Source organism: Poeciliopsis prolifica, unplaced genomic scaffold (genome assembly GCF_027474105.1).
Source record: "Poeciliopsis prolifica strain line A6 unplaced genomic scaffold, Auburn_PproV2 SCAFFOLD038, whole genome shotgun sequence".
NCBI lineage: Eukaryota > Metazoa > Chordata > Actinopteri > Cyprinodontiformes > Poeciliidae > Poeciliopsis > Poeciliopsis prolifica.
The window spans coordinates 5,247,293-5,265,040 of record NW_026562413.1 but is presented as its reverse complement, the minus strand read 5'-3'; the positions used below and the strand labels follow the sequence as shown (position 1 = coordinate 5,265,040).

At 41.0% G+C, this 17,748-nt stretch overlaps 1 protein-coding gene across 5 annotated transcripts in view; it reads right to left on the bottom strand.

The window, feature by feature from the left end:
* Nucleotides 1-6,459: 6,459 nt before the first annotated feature.
* The window catches only part of runx1t1 (RUNX1 partner transcriptional co-repressor 1), a 70,715-nt gene continuing 59,426 nt past the window's right edge, over nucleotides 6,460-17,748 (bottom strand). For 3 of the 5 annotated variants that reach the window (XM_055053765.1, XM_055053767.1, XM_055053768.1), the window contains 4 exons: nucleotides 16,393-16,588; nucleotides 16,021-16,089; nucleotides 12,564-12,754; nucleotides 6,460-11,400 (listed from right to left, as the gene is read on the bottom strand). In XM_055053765.1, coding sequence (XP_054909740.1) covers nucleotides 11,068-11,400; nucleotides 12,564-12,754; nucleotides 16,021-16,089; nucleotides 16,393-16,588 — 789 coding nt within the window. In that variant the 3' untranslated portion in view covers nucleotides 6,460-11,067. Of the gene's footprint in view, nucleotides 11,401-12,211; nucleotides 12,265-12,563; nucleotides 12,755-16,020; nucleotides 16,090-16,392; nucleotides 16,589-17,748 lie in introns of those variants that run through there. The other 2 variants (XM_055053766.1, XM_055053770.1) reach the window with 2 other exon arrangements.

The window sequence follows — 17,748 nt, the reverse complement described above, 5'->3', positions numbered from 1 at the left end:
CTCCATTTAGACTCCATTAGTAAACATCACTTTTAACCTTCTTATTACTCAGAAGAGATTAGATTTTGCCCTTTAAATTGTTTTACATACTTCTTTGAAACCTAGTGTTACACTATCAAATATGCTGACATCCAGGACAAAGCACTCTCTCTTTGCACTTTTTCTCAATCATTCTTTAGTCATAGACAGATGAAAATGTTACGTTTCCTAAATATAGTTTTGCCAATTAGGGAGTTAAAACCACCATAATGTTCCTCTTCAGTAAAAAAAAAAAACTTGTTTCTGTTTAAGCACATTAGCTGACAAAATGTTCTGTTTACTGAATTAAACACGTCTCTGTTGTTTTCTCAGTTGTGTAACCAATCGTAACGTAGTTTGTAGCTGCTTCTCTGCCTTTGCGCCACCACTTCTCCATGAACACACGCACACACACACACACACACACACACACACACACACACACACACACACACACACACACACACCACACACACACACGCACACACACACACACACACACAAACATTTTGCATTTTAAATCTGGGTTGCAGATTAAAATCTGGTCGTTTTAAGACCCTAGAGCTTGAGCTTCATGTTTAAAGTGAAGATGTGATGTGGAGACCTAAATTACCAACACAGATCCTAACAAAGCTGAGATGCCTCTGTTGCAAGTACACACATACGTTCAGCAAACGAAGGTAGAAAAGAAGAAGCTAACCTCTGCCTCCATCTTCCTCTGCAGCCTCTAAAAGGCTTTCTTCCACGATTTTCCTACAAATGGTTCTATCCATGTTTCCATCACCTTCCCTGTTCCTGTTGGAGAAAATAATCCCCACAGCATGATGACATCCTCAGTTTTCACAAGTGAAACAATTTGTCCCATTTGCATGTGGGCTAAAACACTGAGCTTTGATTCCATCTGACCCGAGAGCCCCTGCATCCTGCATGGCTGGTGGCTGAGTGTAAAAAGGATTTCTTATGGCTTTCTTTTAACGTGGGCCTTTTTTTCCTTAACTTTCTTCTATAAAAGCCAGATTTGTGAGGTGCAGCGCTAATAGCTCTGTAGTTTACTGCAGTTGTTTGCTCCTTCAGACCCTGGCAATCTAATAAAAAAAGTGTTGATGCAAACATGTTCAAATACTCTGTTGGTCTCAGGTTAAGAGAGAGAGCACAAACATAGGCTTTAATGTCAAATTGTGTCATGTTGTGTTTTTGAACAGTAGGGTAAGTGGGTTTGACATGTATGAAGGCTATTGCATTTCAATTTATACAGTTTCTAAATGCTGTTTTTCTTTTTAAAGTTGTCTTGTTTTTCTTTTTAAAGTTGTCTTGCAATTGTCAGTGAAACAGTCTTTGGGGGCAAACTGTATTTGGGTGTCAAAACCAGCTAGTAAAAATTTAAACATTAAGTTTGGAATTGTGTTAAGAGTTGTGGGATTTTTAAGCGATACATTTGATTAGATCAAGAATTCATCCATCATCATACAGACTCTGCAATGCTTGGTTAATACTTGAGTCATGTAGGTTAGGGACCCCCAATACATGTAATCTGACCATTAGACAACACCAAGCTAAAGCCCTGTCCATCCCGTCTCCTGCCATGTCTTTAGTTAGGATTTCAGGAACCCCCAGCACACCTTTAGTCCAGATGTGCTTGCTGAAAAAGATGGATGGCCTGTGCCTCTGTCTTTTTCCCAGGCCGACATCCAGGTGCAAAGCAGCTGGGGAGGCAAGGGTGCTGGTGAAGAAGAGGGAGGGGGAGACAGAGGACCAGAGACGACCGAATGGAAGTAGAGCCAGGTGATGTAAAGAATGGTTGAAGACAAGCCATAAATTTCCTGTGGTGCTCTCTGGATGCTCATGGCTTCACCTGGTCTGTTCAGATGGCAAACCTAATACATGTCGTTGCATCACGTATAAATTGCTGTGATCAGTGCTCTGTGAGGCTCATTGTCCCTACTGATGTTTAAAAGTTCAAAAAGGTGAAGGATTTAAAAAAAGGAAACAATTTGAAAGAGAAACTTTAAAAGGGCCACCTGCTGCTTTGCAATAGCATTCATGCTCCTTTTCAACCATATTATAACCACACTGAGTGGATTTTATTGGTATTTTTAATCCAGCAATGCAAAGTAGTGCATAAATGTCACGCTGAAAGAAAATGATGAATAGTTCAGTTTATTAGAAAACACCAGGCCAGAAAAAAACATCATGGAAACCAACTCACAGGTCAGACAGGCTAAAGGTAGAGCACAAATTTTAAAACAGGTTATAAAACAACATCTTTGACATCTGACACACAACACTCTTCAATCCATAAATTGAGAATGGAAAGAAAATTGGCATGCATTCAAATCTACCAACTTGACCCCCTAAACTCATGCTGCAGAGATCCACAGCTCAGCTGGGGGAAGTCGGTTAAAGCTGATAGGAAGACGGATGGAGCTAAAAACTGTTCAGTCCTGGAAGAAAACTTGTCAGTCCTGGAAGAAAACTTGTCAGAGGCTGCTAAGAACTTCAGACTAGGATGGAGGATAACCATCCAACAGGACAAAGACCTTAAATAGACAACCAGAGAAACATTGGAGTGGTCAAATATACAAATGTGTGCTTTGCATTCACGTCCTCACATAGAAGGGCAAACACAAATATGTGTCACACTTTTTAGTTTTGTCAAAAGTTTGGAAAATCATGACTCTTTCAAATCACTTTACCATAATTCCTTGAACTGGAACATCAAATCCTGGCAAAACATCTTGACCTTGGTTTCAGTATCTGTAAGTTAAAAAGTTCAAGGTGAGCAAATATTTCTTCCGCAAGACACTGTAAAAAACAACAAAACAAACAAACAAAAAAAAAAAAAACAGTTAAAAGTTAGGTTAAAATGAGTCCATATTGTTTGGGAGAATTTTTTCTTCTCATGTAAAGAGAAGGGTCTGTTATTAACATACACTTGAGTATTATTTGATTTACTCAAATATATCATTTTGCCCCTTCAACCAATATATCTCTCGAATAAATTTGTCTCCTTGGATACCTCAACCAATTCTTCAAGGTTATTGTATCCATTGAGGCCAAGTCATCACTGATCAAATGATCAACCTGGAGGGTAAAGCGCAGCTTCCCCGCTATCCATATGTTGCGGAGTTTAAACGAGGCTCCACGCTGCGGCTATAGGAAAAGTTAGAGGGATATTTAAACGGCGTGGGAGCGAACCAGCGAGCAGGAAGACAGTGGGGTTCAAGGTGACTGATGGACTGTGATGTCCCACTGTGTCTTATACTACAGCTTTCTTTGAGAATGATTTGGCTCGATAACAGTATAAATGTCTTACAGTGATGCTTTAAAAATACACAAGGAAGGATACGCCACCCACACACGCACGTTAAAAAATATGGTATGTATGTGTGTGGGCAGTGTTTCTCGGCGCGTCATCCATCATGTTGTAAAGCCACAGTAGGCAGAGCGCTGCGTGTTTGGCCTCGGCTCCTCGCTCAGCCCTCATTAGCCATCAATCACTTCCTCCTTCCTGGCCGCCTGCTCGGGAAGAGACCTACTGACTTCGGATCCGAGCAAGATGTTCGCTTTTGGCACTTCAAACGCCCCCACCCTGCACACAAATGCACTTCCTCAGATGGAAAGACGCAATCAGAAGTACCTGCTCGCCCCACGGCGTCAATGTCAAACGCGGAGCTTCAGAGGAAGGGATGCGCTCCGACTGCGCAGAACAGGAAGCTGCCGAATGTAGAGGTCCGCTCGAAGAGGCTCTCAAAGCTAAACTAAACCTGGCTCAATAAGGATTTGGAAATGTCAAAGAGTTTTTAGTCAAAGCTCAAAGCATTGCTAAAGGGCAGCAGTTTCCATTTTGAAATGATTTTGAGCTACTTTAGAGAAAGAGAGCAGTGGCGTCATCTGATTGGGTCCACAAAAGTAATTCTTTGCATTGTAAGATTTGAGAAGGAGCACGTGCATCCGCCTGCACTTAAACGTTTCTATATTTCAGCCTGAATTCGAGTGGATGTGCTAACAGATACTTCCACTGTTAAAGGAGAGAGATGAACTTTAGGTAGAGAGGAAATGACTCCTCTCTGAATTCTTTCCCAGAGTTTCAGCTCCCTTTTTGAGGCTTACAGCAGCTTTATCTGTCTTTGTGTTTGTCATTTTCGTCGCTACCTGCCGGGCAGTGAATGGAGACCGTTGCTTGACACCGACAGCAGCGGTCGGTGTCACAGCGATCCGGGGTGAGCTTGAATTAAGAGCTGCAGGAAATAAAAGACTTGCTTCCTCGAGTCTCCTTGGAGGTTTTGCGGGAACCTTTCACTGGGAGAAGACCCAGGACTTGCTGGGAGGGACTGCATATCATTTTTTTTTTATCTTGTAATGTTCCAAACAACCTGATGGGTGTCACAGGTTTATGCATGGACAGATGGATGGATAAAACGAGTCCTTCAGCTTTACTTCCTTACCCACTTCCTTTTTCTCCTCCTTAAGTTTGCCAGCCTCTGTCCCTTTCTTCTTACTCATCTCTTGCTCATCCATGTTTTGCTCATGAGAGAAAGAGGGAAAGCCCTGACACGTTTGCCCAGTTCCTTAATAATGTCGTCCGTTGTGAACGCTATTAGAAGATTACCCTCGGCCCAGGGCAGCCGAGCCATGTGCAGGAACCAGATAACCTTGTGTTCTGTAATTTAATATCAACACTTACCCTCTTTTTCTTCTCATGCTTTACCACAAATACCCTTCTTGTCCCTTCTGGTCCTATACATCTTAAAGAAGAGCGACGCGCTGAAAGAGGAAGGAATCACAGCTGAGCGATTTTATGGACATTTCTTTACTCTACCAGCAGTTGTAGCAAATTGCTTCTCGTCGGTGGGACACGAGAAACACGCGAACGGGCTTCTTCCTGTTCGAGATTTCAGGAATCCACGCAAACGTTCCCGCCTCAGGACGAATCTCCTCTCACAGCTCGGATTGAGAGGGAGAAGACAGTCTTGCACAAGACCAAAATCCTACTACACTCCTCTCCTCGCAAGATGAATCACGGCCCTGGAACGAGCCGCTCCATCCCGCCGCTGACGTCCCCTCCCCACCCTGAACGCCGCGAGCCACGCGGCGGTGACGCGGAGGCCAGCGGCGCAGGCCCCTATCACTCACCAGCACCCACTCACGTCGCCATTAACGCGCCTTTATCTCATCTCCCGCAGCCGGCCGCGGACAGCCGCCTCTGGGTCCTCCAGGCTACTTTACTAATAACCTGGTCCTTATCGGCCACCGTGCACCTCTGCCTGTGATCAAAGAGCCAATTAACGGAGCGGGGAAAGGTGAAGCATTCAAATAATGGAGACAGCTGTTTTTCCTCTGTTTGAGAAAATCCATTTTGTATTGTTATCAGCTTCGTACAGCTTCGCCCGGCCTCTCTTCAAAACCAGCGCTTAATTCAAGTCGGTGTCTGCTTCTGCCTCGCATGATAAGAGAAAGAGAGAGAGAGAAAAGAAGGTAGAGCGAAAAGAGGATGAGGAAAAAGAAGAGCCCTGGTCACAATGAACTTTATGTAGAAGAATGTGGCAGGAATATCACGGCAGTCCAACTCATCCCGGGGCTTTATCAGCTCCAAAGTGGCTCAGCGCGGAGATAAGGATGGGGAGGGAGGTCACATCCGGGGCTGCGCTTCCGGAGCCGCTTTGTTGCCTCGAAAAGCCAGAGAGCTGATTCCAGCTCTTTGAGCTCCATTACAATCTTGTCAGACAGAAAAAATAATAACATAAAAATAAAATAAAAAAGAAGGTTAGTCAGGAGGTTAATTGTTCTGGTCTCAGAGCAACACATAACTTGCTACATCATATCTGCATATCTGTACTGTTTTGTTGCCACGTTTTCATTGTAGCTCTTTTTTTTTGTCAATTTATTTAAGAAACTGAACCTGTTTCTCATAATGTTATAGTAAGCACAAAAGATTTCAGTTCATTTTCATACCGTACAAGTCGACGTGCTGTGCAGTATGTGCAGTTTTTAAGGTCAGGGCTCCCTTTGCATGAACGACCGCATTCAGATGGTTAGATGTGTACGACTGAAGACGCACTAAACAAGTGGAGAACATCAAATCTTTGAGGGTTGTTTAATTCACATTTTTAAAAAAATCTTTCATCTCGCTTTGTTGATTTAAAGGGATAATTCAGATATTTTGGAATTACAAAAGGTCAGTATCTCACCTGCATTAAACAGTGCAGGTCAGTTGAACTGATTCTTTTGTATTGCAGAGTTAAGCTAATGGCTAAGAGAGAGCGCGAATGCTACTGCACGTTAAGATACTGAATGCTGATAATGTATCCGTAGAACCATGCTTATAAAAACATCGGTAAAAACTTTTGACACTAAACACTGAAATATTTTAATGCTGTTTTTGATCGTGTTAATATCGTCAGAGCAAAAATGCAATCAAAGAACACAAAGACGTCTCAGGTCTATGGGCAAGAATTAACATATTTATTACACTGTAAAGAGAACAACAATACCAGAATTATACTGCAAAGTTTCACAGACTGACAGACCATAGTTTACAGTCCAAAAAGAAAAAAAAAACAAATGAAAAGAATCAAAATTGGTAAATCAAAAGAATCAAATCAACAAGAAACCACAGTTCTGACATAGTAGACTGGAAAGCTCTCTAGAAGACGCTGACTCTAAGGGGTTTAAAAACCGCCGTGTGTCAGCCTACCACTAACCTGTGGTTTTTATATCTTAATAAAGTATTGCACAACGACTTCAAATTATTTGAACTTTTTTTTTTCTTTTTCATTTTTACATTTTGCCAACAGACCAGGAAAACCCTCCCCTCCCCTTGAAGTTCAACTCGTTGCCTCTGGTTAATGCTACGCAGCCCCTGCATTGTTCTCCCGTATTTCCTAATTTCTAGGACGTTTAGATAACAGGCAAGTCCAAATCAACAGCGTTCATTTGTATGTTTTAGGTTTGATTTATTAATTTTGCCATTTTTTATTTTCCTCACAAGATTTGCCTTTTACACACGTTCCCCGGCTGACGGGTCGACCAGCACATCTGCATGTCTTCACAACAGACAAAAGGAGAAAAGAGGGACAAAAAGAAGAACAAGAGAGACATTTCTCCTCTGTGATTTTACTTTATATATCATAAACATAAGAAACAACAATTTTCTTTAAAATTTGCACACACTTTTAGATTTGTTCAAACATTTCAAACTCTGGGTGTACTCAAAGGCGTAAAGGAACATAACAAAAGCTTTTTTTTTCCCTTTTTTTTTCTTATTTCTATTCATTTATGTTTCATTTATTTATGAGGTCTGCATTGTTACCAAGTAGTGATATGGTTTTGCAGCTGTATGAGCTTCGACTTTGGGTTTTATTTTTCCTGTTTTCTTGTGTCCATTTGGTTTAGACTAGACCAGTATCAGTGCCACAACTGATGCTCTTATCGTGCTCTGAGAGGTAGAGTGAGACAAACTTGTTTGCCACATAGAAATTTGTAGCAAAGCACAGCTAGAGAAGGGAATACAGGTAAAATAGAGCTTCTCAAAGAATTGTTGACCACTAGTTTATCTTCTTTTTTTTTTTTTTTTTTAATCCTTTGTCTTTTAACTCAGATTTTGCCCTTTTAGAAGAATGAACATGTTCGTCATTTGTTGTAATGTTTTCCAACAGCTTGGCTGTCTTGTCACAGCTTCTGAGAAGTCGGGACTTGGACACCTTTTTGGACTACGTGACCCTTCAAATTCAAGAGTGCAGGTGTTTAATTTGACACGAGAAAAGAAACAAGAAACTCTGGAGGGAGCAAAGTGCCCCAAAACATTTGTGTGGGCCTCCACTTGTTTCTTGAGGTCAGAATTATATATATTTTTTTGTAACACGCTTCTGTATAGCACCAAGGTGTTTTGGGGTGAGGAACCTTTGAGTATGTCAGGGTAAGTGCTCTCCCAATGCAAATCGGAGGTTTGTTTTACTTATACTGAACATTTACAACAAAGTGTCATCGATTTAATCCCGTATTTGAAACAAACTATTTGGGGAGGAAAATGCAAATGATAGTGGTCTAAAAGTCCAGCTTTACGTTCACATTGTGAAAACTGAAAACAAATTAAAGCCGACAAGGACACTAGATCTAGAGATGCACCGAAAAACTGTCAGACAATCAACTCAGTAGGTCCTGATGTTTACGTTTCAAAAGTATGATCTGTTGATCCGTGAATGCACCAAATATAAGTACATTCAAGTTGGGCAGACAGAAAAAAAAAACTTCAGTGGAGATGTTACTGAGAAAAAGAAGACTCAAAAATACTAATTTTCTACGACTGGGAAATACTTATTTGCAGGTCATTCAGCCTTCAGGAGAGTAGAATATTCAGCAGATAACAGGAAGGCTCAGAAATAATCTCTTTTTCAGCTGTCAACCTCTGTCTGTATTGAAACACGCTGGATTTGGAAAGTCATTTTGAAAAGTTAGTTTAGATTTAGTGCTATATAAATTGCTGAACATAGCTTAAATGTGAAATCTGTAACCACTTAATTTTTGCTTTACTTTCCAGAGACAACACTGATATCACCTTAAATAAATGAATAATAGCCTGTCTTGACAGGAAGTGTCTCTCTTATCAAAGAGACAGGAATTGGCGAAAATTGATATTTGAACAACAAAGCTGGGAGAGACTGGAGAAATTGGCCATTCTGGTCGGTGCATCTCTAACATGAAATGAAAAATTAATCTCGATTCTTCAACAAAATGTTTACCATGTCACATTCTGTATTATTGCTCCTGGTAAAATGTATTGTTGTATTTCCTCCTTTTTTTCCCTCTCATTGTAATACTGAAATAACACATAAATGGACAAACCTCCTTTTAAAACATTTTTACATCAGGATTTTGGTCCTTGGTGTCAGTCTTTGGCTGATTTTGGTGTTTCATGTTGTACTTGTGTAGTAATACTGTGTGTGTGTGTGTGTGTGTGTATGTGTGTGTGTGTGTGTGAGAGACCTGGTGCTTTGCAGTGTTAAAGCTGTCAATCGAAGTCTACACCTCTGCATTTGGAAAATCACTTTGTTAGAGTACTTTTTTTTGTATTTTGTCATTTTTTTTGGTTGTTTTGCATTTTTTCTAAAAAACAAATATTTAACAAATCTTCAGTAATGTACATGCACAGCGTGTAGCTATTTAAATAAAAACATTTTGGGTGCTATTCTTAGAATGTTAAATAGAAAAAAACAAAAACAAGAATTTGATGTGTTTGTGTGTTAAAACTCCATAAATTCAACATAATATAAAAAGAGTGATGATGCTGATACAGATTACAAAATTTCTGATGAATTATGGCTCCAACATGTTGAAAAGAAGCATGCCAAAATAATTTCCATGACAGTGCAAATACATATATGTACAGTGCCGTGAAAAGGTGCTTGTCCTAAAACAGATTTCTCCTGTTTTTGCTTTTTTGTTTCTTAAATATTTCCGATCATGATCAGACAATGGTATCCTGAGTAAATACAAAAATGCCATTTAAAAAAAAAAAAATCTGAATTCAATCTCTTTAGCCATGGCCAGGGATGATTTCTGCCAGACAGGGAATCACAAAGTAGGCTAAAAAATCTCAAAAAGCAATCCACTCTGAGCTTAACATTTAGGTGTAACAAAATAAAAAAGAAAAAAAAAAGAAGTTGAAGAAATCTGAAAGGGGCAAACACATTTTCCCAGCATTGTATGTCCCTTGTACAAAACATTTAGCTTAGCATTCCACGCAACATGCTAGTTCTCAGACAAGATCTGGGTCAAAATTAAGTAGCAGCTCTGAGATATAATATTGTGTCTTTTCTTGGGGTGAGGGGAAAAAAATCATGAAGCTACAAAGAATCTACCATCTACACACAGAATAGAAAAGCAGCTTAAAAAAGGTAACACTTCTTTTTTTTTATCTCTTTTTGCTCAAACTAGAGATGAAATTGTGACGAGTGAACTGTGACTTTTTTTTCCCAGGTACTATGCATTGTCACAAGTGTCCAACACATATTCAATAAATAACCATCAGTGACGCCACAGGACAGGAAGCTTAACAGCGTGACATCTACAGAAAATGAATAAAAAGCGTGGAGAAAAGTTGAGAGAGGAGGAGCATGTCTGCACACTGTTGGGTTTCCAGGTCTGAGCCGCCCAGCGGCTGCCATCGAAGATGTCCGACAGTCTCGCAGGCAAGATGATAACCTAATTTTCTGGTTGTTAAAGAGCTTTTGAAACTGGGCGAGCACGCACGGCGCGCGATGTTTCGCCGCGCGTCCTCTGTGAGTGTGTGCGCTGCGGGCAAAGTTTTTGCATTCTGTCCAAGAAGTCTTCCTTTTTCGTCCTTCGGGGGGACTCGGATTCGGATTTCACAGCCCACTGACCTGGATATTATGACAAGTGAGAGGGAAATAATGCTGCCTGAACAGCTGGCTCGACTTGCAATCTGCTGCACATCTGCCCATTTCTTGGCGGCTGGGTCTGCAAGCCAGAGGTTCAGTCCGTCCCTTATTTATTCATCAGCCTGTATTAAAATCTAATCTCTTCATTTGCTGTGAGCATTGACCACTTCGATCATTCTGCTCCGTTTGTAAAGTTAACTTAGGTGTGAGGTCTGGAACCAAGAGGAAATAAAGCTTAAACGAAGCATTAAAAATAAAACATTTGTAAAGGGGAGGCCTTGAGTTCCTCCGACCAGTCTTTTCATATTTACAAGGGAAAGTAAGATAAGCTACAATGACGACACTGACAACGACAGATACGACAAACAACAAGAGTAAAGAAGTGTAGCAATAAAAGGACGTCAATTTTAAATTCATTCATCCAAAACAAAGAATATCTTTGTGTTTCCTTAAAGTCATGGCAAGTCAATATGACCTGATTATGGACCTCGTCTTCCTCCTCCGTCAACCACGTTGCAAGTCAGACAGAAGCACCGCTGTCCATGTCCACTAGCCGTGTTTTGTCCATGTCTTTGCAAGGCAATGTCAAGATGAGGACAAGTCATGCTGTTTGTGGGTTTTAAGAGCCGACTGAAGAACATGGGAAGCTTTCCTAGCGAGGTGTGCTGTCCAGGGCAGAGGAGGACGGGGTGCTGGGGGTGGACGAGCGCGGCGTGGCGGCAGGCGGGGTTGCAGCCGGACTTCCGGTGCCGCTGCTTGGAGTGCAGGCTGACGAGCTGATGGGAGCGGGAGTCTCTGAGCCCGGAGCTCCTCCTTGCTGCTGGCTGGACTGCTGCTGCTGCTGCTGCTGCTGGGCCTGGAGGGTCTGACCGCAGACATGGTGGTGCTTCTCCCAGTCCTTGTGCTGGCAGAAGGAGCCGCAGTAACGCGCCGTGTTGCAGCCGCTGCACGTCTCACTGGCCTTACGACCACAGTTCCAGCAGCTCTGATGGACGTACGGAGAAGGAAAATATTAGTGAAACTGTCAGTTCAGAATCACTCAAATATTTGTGTGTATGTGCTGAAGAACCTCTGAATGCTACAGCAAACATATCTAGTTACTGTTTTGAACATTTTGCATGGTTTTCATTTCCCCCCCAAAAAAATAATATAGGGTGAAGTACGACAGCAACCCTGAACATACAGCTGGAGGTACAGAGGAATGTTGTAGATCAATGCATATTCATGTGTTAAAATGGTCTAGTCAAAGTCAGGACCTATATGCATTGGAGATTTGTGGTAAGACTTGAAAGATGAAGTTCATAGAAACCCTTCATCCAATCTAAGTGGTCTCAATCCATTCTGCAGCCTTAATTTTTATAAGGCACAAACTCAGAGTGGGTCACACATCAGCTTTCTATTTGTTAAAGGTTTTGAAAACACAACACAAGCAAACACAAAAGTGAGATTTGGGAAAGCAAAATTACAACAATATACACATAACTAACAAACTGTGGTTTATGCAACTGCATATAATGAAACAAGCCTCTGTGCTTATATGTACAAGACAGCAAAAGTAGATCTAAAGTCTTTTCTTCTGACACAAAGACCTCCTAGATGTCTTGAAAGCATTTCAGGGTTGCTGTACATCCGCGGGAAACGGGAGAGTTACAGGCAACCTCTAAAAGTTCTCCCCTGAGACGCTTCTCTTTCACAAGCATCACTCCACCAATTAATGTCAGATGTGAGCCATATTTCCCTCTCACTTAACTGATTAAAACCTCAAGGTCTCCAGTGGTCATTAGCAAACGACGGCTGCTTTCCTTGCGCCCTCTTAGCTGAATTAGAAACGATGTCCTTTACGTTCTGGCTAGTGTGTGTGAAACAAAGAAGACGGAGGGAAATTAAAACAGCAGATGTCTGTATTTTACCCTCCAACTGTATCCTGACTGAAAAGAATAACAATTAAAGCTGGGCATATTTGACCTTTGCAAAAGATATTTCATCAGATTCTCCAAAAGTAATCATGCAGATATTTTTTCCCCCCCACTGTATAAAAGAAAGTCCTTTTAGCCATCTTATTTGAAGGCCTCAGAAACAGAAATGCATAAAGACAGAATTCGACGGCGTATCCACAAGCACCGGACTGAACCGAGAGGTGACAGATACCTCGCTGGAGTCCTCCTGCTGGTTGATAATGGAGAGTGCGTCCTCGGCCGCCTGACGTTTGGCCTCAGCCACCGTGCGCTCCATCTTCGCCCGCTCGCTGCTGATCATCTCGTGAGCCTTTCGCTCGGCCTCCGACACGGCCTTCTGCAGCTCAGACATGGCCTGTCGCTTGACCTCGTTCACCGCCTCTTCTGGAAGGAGTTTGGGAACAGTGAATTTCACGCGTTTTCCTCACACTGGCTTTGGATTTTTGCTTTAAAAATGAACGTGTCAGATAATACAAGTTCAAAGTTTATAATGTTGTCTATGAAATATTTCCTCTTGTCAATCTAGAAGTCACCTGAAAGACATCATGCCATTCAGTGTTCATTCAGAATGCAGAAATGTAGGATTAAAATTTCAGCAGCAAAGTCCTAAATATTAGATACCACTATCATTTTTTATTTTCTTTTAGTGTTTAGGGTTGAGGTATTTTTAAACCTTGTACGTCCTACTGTAAAATCGTAAACGTGTGGAGTTTGGTAAACTTCACCGAGACTCTGGGATGAGATGTTTCATCAGATATTTGGAAAATTTCTTCATGTAAAAAACTATAGAGGAACTTTGATGCCTGTTTCTCATCAATAGGTGTTAACTTTGCTTAGAGTCCAAGAGATCATCACAAATAAAAATGGAAAATAGATCCAGAAGGACGCCAATCCCAAAAGTATGACCAAATCCATGCAGTACAATATATCCTCACTAGCCAAGCTTTTCTAAAGGTTTCATTTGTTTTGGGAGTTTTACACATCTTTACTGACAACACCAACTATATGTTGAATAAATTTACAGCAATTTTTCTTGTATCACACTCTATAGCCTCTATATTTGTAATTAATACCAGGCAACTTTCTATCTTTTTCATCAATGTTTTAACCCTCTCAGGCTCAAATTACTTGCAAAGACTAGCTAAGTAGCATTGAGCTGTTGCAAATCTGCAACATCTGCCTGGAGAGGGTTAATGAAATTTATGATAGATATCTTATTCAAAAAGCAAGCTCAACCTGCATCTCTTATGTTTAGGTGAAAGAAAATGCATACAAAAGACAAAGGAACAAGTCATTTCATTCCAGATAATAACATAGTGCTTTCAAGCTTTCCCAGTGTGTTATTTTACATTTGTTTGTGGATATTAAACGACAGGATCCTGTCAAAGGGAAAGGAGGGCTTTTTGTGTTTGTTCCCGTCATGCCTGTAACTTGACTAATTGTGTATGCAAATCGGCCAATTTACATTTAAATTATGCATTTCCATTGTGAACCCAGAGGCCCACGCCGTGAGGGGAAGTGGGAGAAGCAGTAGGAAACCGTGCAAGGTGCTTGAATATTTATCGCTAACTGTAAACATTTGCCTGTTTCAAACAGATGTATTCACGGCTGCTCGCCATTGTATTAAAAATCCTTTTATTTTTTTGCAATCCTCTCTGGGTTACATTTATTTTGGTTTCTCCTCAGATAAAGGGTGAGCGAAAAAGAGCAAGCCCTGTTTTTTTTTCCTTTTTTTCAATAGACCCCAAAATACAAACAGCTTTATAGCTTATTAAATAGTTGAGTTGCCTTATCTGTACACGTTACAGATGTATTATACGTGCAAAATGTTGTCAATATGAGACATAACGTGCACTTCTCTAAATACATTTTTCCTCCAGTCTGATTGAAGAAAACATTTAAACCAGGGTGGTTTTGTCTTTAACCTACTGTGCTGACTGAAGTCATAAAAATTGCTCTGGCGCCTAGAGATATGAGCCTTGTGCACTGAATAGTGATTACACGCCGAATGCCTGAGATGGAAGATCGATCAAAGCTGGAGAGGGAACGGGAGAGTCCTGGAGAGCAGCAGGAGCTCCAACGGTGTTACACAATTCAATTTAAATGCATATTACTTGTTCAGAGTATCACACACATCATGCATGGTCAAGCAAGGGGGGCAATTTCTTTTCTCCAACAACTTTAAAAGGCACATATAATCTATCACTGACGCTGAATACCAAGTGGACTCCTTCCAGTTCTTCGAGGCAGCCATGTCCGTGAGTGTATTCGCTCATAAGCTTCGATTAGATACACCTTTATTACATTTTTAAAAATTTTTTTTTCTCCACAGTCTGACAGTTTTCAACAATTTCCATCGGGTGAAATAAAGAAAATATTCTTGTAACAGTTCCTCTCCTCATCCTGCCAATTGGGGATCATTTCTGTGTCAGTTTTATAAGAAATAATGACACCACAAACTCCTCTTTACAATGCAACTTAATGGGACCTTATGCTCCCACAGACCCATTGGCTCTTTATTAACGTCACCAGTTCAACTGCTCGCTGTCAAATACCAAATCGACCAATCACGTGGAAGCAATTCAAGGCATAAGGGCAGCTAGGTGAGGTTAAAAAATGATCTGCTGAAATTCAAACTGAGAATCGGAATGAGGAAGAAATGGGTCTATCTGAACAGATAGACATGGTCTGATAAACTGAGAAACTGCTGACCTGCTGGGATATTAATCACTACCACAAAAAGAAAAGAACAAATCCAATACAAGTGGTTTGAACAGAGTTCAAAGTTCAGAGTTCAAAGGAGAATAAGCAGACTGTTTCAGGATGACAGAAAGGTAACAGTAGATCAAATAAATTATTTTCTGTCAAAAACTTCCTCTGATCCTAGACAGCAGCTGAAAACCACACTGGAAACTGTTGATATTACGACTCACTGAAGGACCGTAAAGACCTCGTCAGTTGCACAAGCAGTCAGAGTCCAAAATATACTGAACTTATAGGATATTTTTCTACACTTCTGGTGGCTCCATACTAAGTATCTACCTTATGTATTCCAAGAACTTAAAACTTAAGAGTAAAATGTTTAATCGCTCCCTATTTTATCCGTCTCTGTCTACCTACAGCTGAGTGTTTTGTTCATTTTATTTAAGAGTAAAACTTGTTGTGTATGTAATCTAATCAAAAATGTAGTTGTTCTGGCGCCTAGAGATATGAGCCTTGTAGTTGTTCTGGTCAACCTCTATTATCACGAAACAATGACAAGGTAGCAGACTGACAATATAATAACAGATTTTCTAACCGAGATGCTGAACATTACTCACAGTAATGGTTGCGCATGACCTTCAACCTTTTCTGATTGAATCCACCATCGACAAAGTTTTGTGTATCCAAAATTAGGAGAAATAGGAAACTTTTAGACCAACATACATCATAGATGCCCCTTTAAGGAAAAAGGAATTTTGCTCAACTTGCACTAAAGGGGTACGCAACATTTCTTTTAGAGTATTTCCAAGTCAGCATTGACGTTAAAGACAGTACATTTCATCAACCTACATTCACTCTCCATCAAAGTGGAATACAATCCAGCCTTGATCTGATCCAAGTGGAGGTCTTGTCAGCAGTAAAGAGTTAAGCATGGAATTGGTGCTCACCAGCTTTTTTCCAGATCTCTTCCGGGACATAACCAGACACGGGCCGGTGCAGAAGCTCCCTGTGAATTTCTGCAGAGGAAACAAAGAAGATGAATCACATACCGTGAAACGATTGTCCAACAAACAATGTGATTTTTTTTAACTGTTTATCTAAATAAACCATAAAATAATTATGCTCTTAAAAAGCAGTTGTAACAAGCACATTTATCTGTACCTCTAAGGATATGGAAAAAAAACCCACCTTACTGTCCTCCTCACTTTGCACATTGGCAAGGTTGTATTAAAGCATCAAAAACATGCTTCGAACTTAAAGCCCACAGAATGAGATCCTTTGTAGGCTGTTTTGTAAAAGCTTTGATATTTTTTTTTTACCTGGTGTTGCATTTTCCTGTGCTGCAGGGCTCTGCTGCCTCGACTGCCCGCTGGACGCCCCCTTCTTCAGCTCCTCGGCGTCGCTGTAACGCCTAATCCAATAGTTGAGCTCCTCGCGGTCGGCCTCCTGGCACCTCCGCAGCACAGTCAGCGAGCGCCTCGTTTTCTCCACCATGTCCATGATGCAGTTCAGCAGCTGGCCAGCACAAAAGACGAGACAAAGCGCTGGGTTAACACATAGAAACAAAGGTACGCTTCATTTAAATTCAGCTGAGATGCAATTTTGGAAAAGCGTATCGTTACGTTTTACTGTCAACAGTTTATTTATTTATTTTCTTACTTTAGCTGACGTAGTTATGTTTACTTTATGTCACCAGTAAATAAATCTAAATCTTAACATATTTAAAATGGTGATGCAGAAGAAGAAAGCTTCTACAAGAATTACAGTGCAAACATAGGGGATACTTCTGAAAGAGAACAGAAGGGTGCATGATAAACTAATTGTTTACTATCAGAGTTTTGAAGACTGTGGTTTGCATTCAACCTTCCAGAGTCAATTAAACGCATTTAAATTACGACTGAAAATCTTTTGTGGTGTATTCAGATTCTAGCAGCTTTTTAAAGGGAGAGACTGAAATGTTTTCATAATAACACAAGCTCAGTCAGCTGGATGAAGAACATTTATGAACATTAAGTTGCAAGTCCTGCCACAGATTCTCAGTTGGATTCAGGTCTGGACCTTGACTGGACCTTAACACATCAGTATATTTGGATCGAAGCCCTTCCATTGCTCATCTGACGTTGTGTTTTTATATTTGATGTCCTGCTGGACGGTGCTGCCTCCTCTGACAGGCTGCCTTCAAGAATTGAACCGAAATTAGTCGTGTTCTTCTCCCCATCACCTCTGATCAGCTTCCCTGCTGAACAACTCCGACACAATGTTTCTCTGTTGGGAGTGTGTATTCAGGTTGACATTCACTGCTGGTTTTCAACCTCAACTTTTCGCATGTAGGCCAAACGTACCTTGTTGGTCTCCTCTGATCAGAGCACTGACTTTCCCGTGTTTGCTGTGCCCCGACATGGGGCACAAAACCGCCGCTTTCTTTATACCACACTTTCATAAAGACCAGATGTGTGGAGTGCACAACTAATAGTCGTCTCGTTGTAAGCCTCACCCTCCTGAGAAAGGATATCCGCAACTCTGTCAGCGTTACACCTTAAGACTTTCCGCTTCCACCTTGATTAACGCTCTCCTCACCTGGCCTGTCAGTTTAGATGTACGGCCACATACACAGTGCTTCACGAGATGTCCGAAACTTGGGATATTGCTCTATTATCTATTTCGTAAGGTGTAAC